This window comes from Colobus angolensis, unplaced genomic scaffold (assembly GCF_000951035.1).
Source record: "Colobus angolensis palliatus isolate OR3802 unplaced genomic scaffold, Cang.pa_1.0 Scaffold83, whole genome shotgun sequence".
NCBI classification, from domain to species: domain Eukaryota; kingdom Metazoa; phylum Chordata; class Mammalia; order Primates; family Cercopithecidae; genus Colobus; species Colobus angolensis.
The window spans coordinates 2,175,657-2,179,999 of record NW_012122154.1 but is presented as its reverse complement, the minus strand read 5'-3'; the positions used below and the strand labels follow the sequence as shown (position 1 = coordinate 2,179,999).

The window sequence follows — 4,343 nt, the reverse complement described above, 5'->3', positions numbered from 1 at the left end:
CTCCCGGGTTCAAGCAGTTCTCCTGCCTCAACCTCCTAGTAACTGGGACTACAGGTGTGCGCCTCCACGACCAGCTAATTTTTGTATTTTTAGTAGAGATTGGGTTTCACCATGTTGGCCAGGCTGGTTTTGAACTCCTGACCTCAGATGATTCGCCCACCTGGGCCTCCCAAAGTACTGGGATTACAGGCATTAGCCACAGCATCCCACTGGCCAGCTCCCCTCTTGACTCTGGAAGGAGACAATGATAAATCCCAATGGCTTGATGAGACAGTAACTCCAACATCAATGTGGTTAAGTTTTGCTTTTGACCTTCTCCCTCTGCCATAGTCTGACCCAGTGACTCTCAAACAGGGGTGATTTTTGCACTCCCAGGCAATGTTTGGCAATGTCTGGAGACATTTGTGATCATCACCCTCAAGGGATGCTACTAGAATCTGGTTCACAGAGGCCAGCGATGCTGCTTAACATCCTACAATTCACAGGACAGCCGTTACAACAAAGAATCACCCAGCCCAAAATGTCAATAACTCTGGAGTTGAGAAGTCCTGGTCAGCCCTCACACTGTGCTCTTGATGACTCAACCTGCACCTTGAGGACAAGGAATAGGCCTCCATTCTGTGCACTAAGTGTAGGGAGTGACTGCTTTGAAGAGACTCTGTCCTTGGATTTGTAAGATATGGAATTTATCCTATGAGTGTCTTGGAGGAACTAGGAGAACATAAACAAAATTCTCACACAAGAAATCCAGGTTACCCAACCTTCTTTGCTGAAAGTATGATCTCTGATGTCCACTTATTTTTCTTCCACTGTGGACCCAAAAACAACTGGCTTCCTTTCCTCCCCAGCCTCTCTATATCCAGAACCATGTTCTTCCATTGAGTTCTCCACACCAAGGCCAGAGGGATGTTCCAAAACCCAGTGCTCTTCTTGTCACCTCCCTGCATGCAGCCCCTTGATGCCTTCATGTCAGCCCTGCATCAAACCCAAACACCTCTGTCTAGCATGCAAGGCCCAACATAGCAGATCACTGTCTACAATCTGACCTCGTGGCTCATTCCTCGAAGAACAACTCTGCCCACGCCTCACCTAATGAACAATTTGCTCTCAAGCCCTGTTCACTTATACGTGTCTCCTTTACCTAGAAAACTTTTCCTTTCCTGTTTGTAGCTGGTTAATTCCTGCTCGTACTGAAAGACTCGATGCCAGTATCACATTCTCCAATAATTCTTTCCTTGTTCCCCCACCACACTCTGCTGAGTTCATAGTGCTCTGTGCTTATCTCTGAGTACTTGGCACAAAGGAATGTCATAATTGTCTTGCTGCCCACCAAAGAGTGCGCTTCTTGAGAACAAAGACTGAGACTTCTGATTATCCTTAGAGCTAAACACAATCCCTGGCACCTAGCTGCTATCTAATAATGCCTGAGGGATGGGTGGGTGGATGGATGGTTGAATGAAGCTGCTGTCGAAGAAGAAGCAAGTCACTGATGAGACTATGGCATTAATGGAAGAGCAAGGAGAACAGCGAGTCGCTTCAGCTTAACCACCTTTATTGGACAGTTACATGTTTTACCTGATTGGTGAAGTCCCTAAGGAACACAAGCATGCATAGCAAGGGAGCACATACATGGTGACAGAAAAGACTACATACAGGAAAGAGACCTGAGATGATGTGGCAAAGTGGTTCTTCTCAGCTTAATTGCAGCAGAAGACAAGAACCTGGAATGTCTCCCTCTCACTGTCCAGAAGGCCTTCATTTCAGTGATCAGGATACTGACATTTCTGATGAGTTCTTTGAGGTGTAAGCAGATAATGAGTAACAATGCAGAAAGAAAGAGCTCCTAGCTAAGTCATAATGAGCTTTGGGGAGGACAGTGTAGTTTTGTCTCTAGCTGGTGGCTTGCTTTGCAAGAATTGAGGGGCTGAAGCCGGTTTAGCAGTTGGCAGGCTTGCTGGCAGCAGGCTGAGCTGCTGCAGCCTCACGGTTGGTTGGGCTGATGGGTTTGGCCTCAGTGGGCTGGCAGGGACCCTCTTCTGAGACATCCGCCTTGCAGGGGGTTGAGTCAACACAATCTACTTGGCTGGAAGTGGATTTTTTGCAATCCCGTTTGCAAGAGTCGGACTCAGTGCAAGACGGGCGGAAGCAGACTGGGCGGTAAGAGTAGGAAGTGACACAGGCTGGGCGGCGCAGGATGGAGTAGCATGGGCGGTAACAAGAGGGACGGTAGGAGATGGATGTCACATATGGCTGCCTATAGGTGAAGAGTCCAGAGCAGATTGGGCGGCAGATCGGACGGGAGACCGGGCGGTAGGAAACCGTAGCACTGCAAGGCCGTTTGCTGGAACTGGGTATGTAGAAAGTCCTAGGACAAGTTGGTTGGCAGATGGCAGATGCAGAAGACCCTGGACGGCAGGGTCGGCAGGAGGTAGATGGGCAGGAAACTGGCTCAGGGCAGACAGAACGACAGCGCTTGACTACATAGCAAGTAGGTTGGCATGGATTGGGCACACAGACAGCTGGTGAGCAGGGGCTGGGCTCAGAGCAGATGGGTTGGCAGATACTGGAGACACAACAAGAAGGCTCTTGGCAAGTGCTGGGGACACAAGATGGCTCGCATGGGCTCTGAACACAGCAGACAGGGCGGAGGCAAACTGGCTCACAGACCAGAGCCGCACAGGTAACTGGCTGGCAGATGCTAGACTCTGAGCAAGACGGCTCACAAGGGCTGGGGTCACAGCAGACAGCCTGGCAGCCACTGGTCACAGAGCAGGTAGGTGTCGGGCACACTGGCTGACAGCAGGCAGGCTCACAGACCACAGGTTGGCAGGAACTAGGCAGGGTGCAGACAGCTGAACAGCAGCTGGGCTCACAGACAACTGGCTGGCAGCAGCTGGATTTGCAGAGGACAGGCTGGCAGGAAGTGGGCACACAGAGGACTGGTTGGCAGGAAGAGGCCTCAGAGCACACAGGTTGGCAGCAGCTGCTCACGGAGCAAGAAGGCTCACAAATAGCAGGCTCACAGCACACGGGTTGGGCACAGCTGCTCACGGAGCAAGAAGGCTCACAAATGGTGGCCTCGAAGCACACAGGTTGGCAGCAGCCGCTCATGGAGTAAGAAGGCTCACAGGTGGTGGCCTCACAGCACACGGGTTGGCAGCAGCTGCTCACGGAGCAAGAAGGCTCACAAATGGCAGGCTCACAGCACACGGGTTGGGCACAGCTGCTCACAGGACAGGAGGGCTGACAGCACTGTGGCCCACAGCTGGATGATCCGCAGCTATCTTGACAAGTCACCAGCTGCCATGTCTGGCTCTGGCAGGAACTGGGCAGGCAGATGGGGCCTCCACAGCTCACCTCGGTGGAGCAGAGAGAGATGGCTGGCACGGAGAAGCATTTCCTAGAACAGCAACTACCAGACATGGTGGAGGTGGCCGTGCTTCCTTGTGCTAAGTGCTGAGAGGTCGCTGCCTGACTGTGACAGCTCCCTGAGGCCCTCACTTTTATATCCCCTCACTGGCGTGTTCTGTTTGGGACTCCTGCATCTTTTCCTCATTGTTGTTTGGGCCAGTTTGCAGAGGAACATCTTATTATACCACCTTTTGTTGATCTGGAAGCTGTTTATCTACCCATAAAGAAGCTGTTTATTTATTGATGTGCTAAATTTGGAATCCTCAGAGCTACAAGTAGTCTTGGAAGAAGCACCCTCACCTCCAAACTGGATGATCTATGTTTCTGAGCATTGTGAACAGGGAAAGAAGAATGAAACTTATAAATTATCCACCTTCTAGTCTTCCACACCAGGCCCTGGGTTGGGTTCAAAGGATGCCACAGGAATAAGACCTATTCACCCATTCTCTTGGATCTTGCTGTCTAGTAGGCAGATAAGCATGCAGACAAACTCACTGCAATACAATGATAAGTTCAACAATAGACATACAGAGATTAATTGAGAGGAGAGGTGATGAATTCAGTTGGGAGAAGAACAACTGGACTGGATTTTAAATGACTGCACCTCACAGCAACGATCTTACTTAAAATCACCAGCAATCCCATGAGGCAGAGATTTTTCTCCACCATTAGAAATGAATAAATGGGCCAGGAACCATGGCTCATGCCTGTAATCCCAACACTTTGAGAGGCTGAGGCAGGCGAATCACCTGAGGTCAGGAGTTTGAGACCAGATTGGCCAACATGGCGAAACCCCATCCCCACCAAAAATACAAAAATTAGCCAGGCATGGGGGTGCACACCTCTAATCCCAAATGCTTGGGAGGCTGAGGCAGGAGAATCACTTGAACCTGGGAGGTAGAGGTTGCAGTGAGCCAAGATCAAGCCACTGC

At 50.6% G+C, this 4,343-nt stretch overlaps 1 protein-coding gene across 1 annotated transcript; it reads right to left on the bottom strand.

The window, feature by feature from the left end:
- Positions 1-1,935: 1,935 nt before the first annotated feature.
- Positions 1,936-3,423, bottom strand: LOC105503055 (keratin-associated protein 16-1). The gene has a single exon (XM_011929784.1). It carries the CDS (start codon positions 3,421-3,423, stop codon positions 1,936-1,938), a length of 1,488 nt encoding a protein of 495 aa, XP_011785174.1.
- Positions 3,424-4,343: the final 920 nt, after the last annotated feature.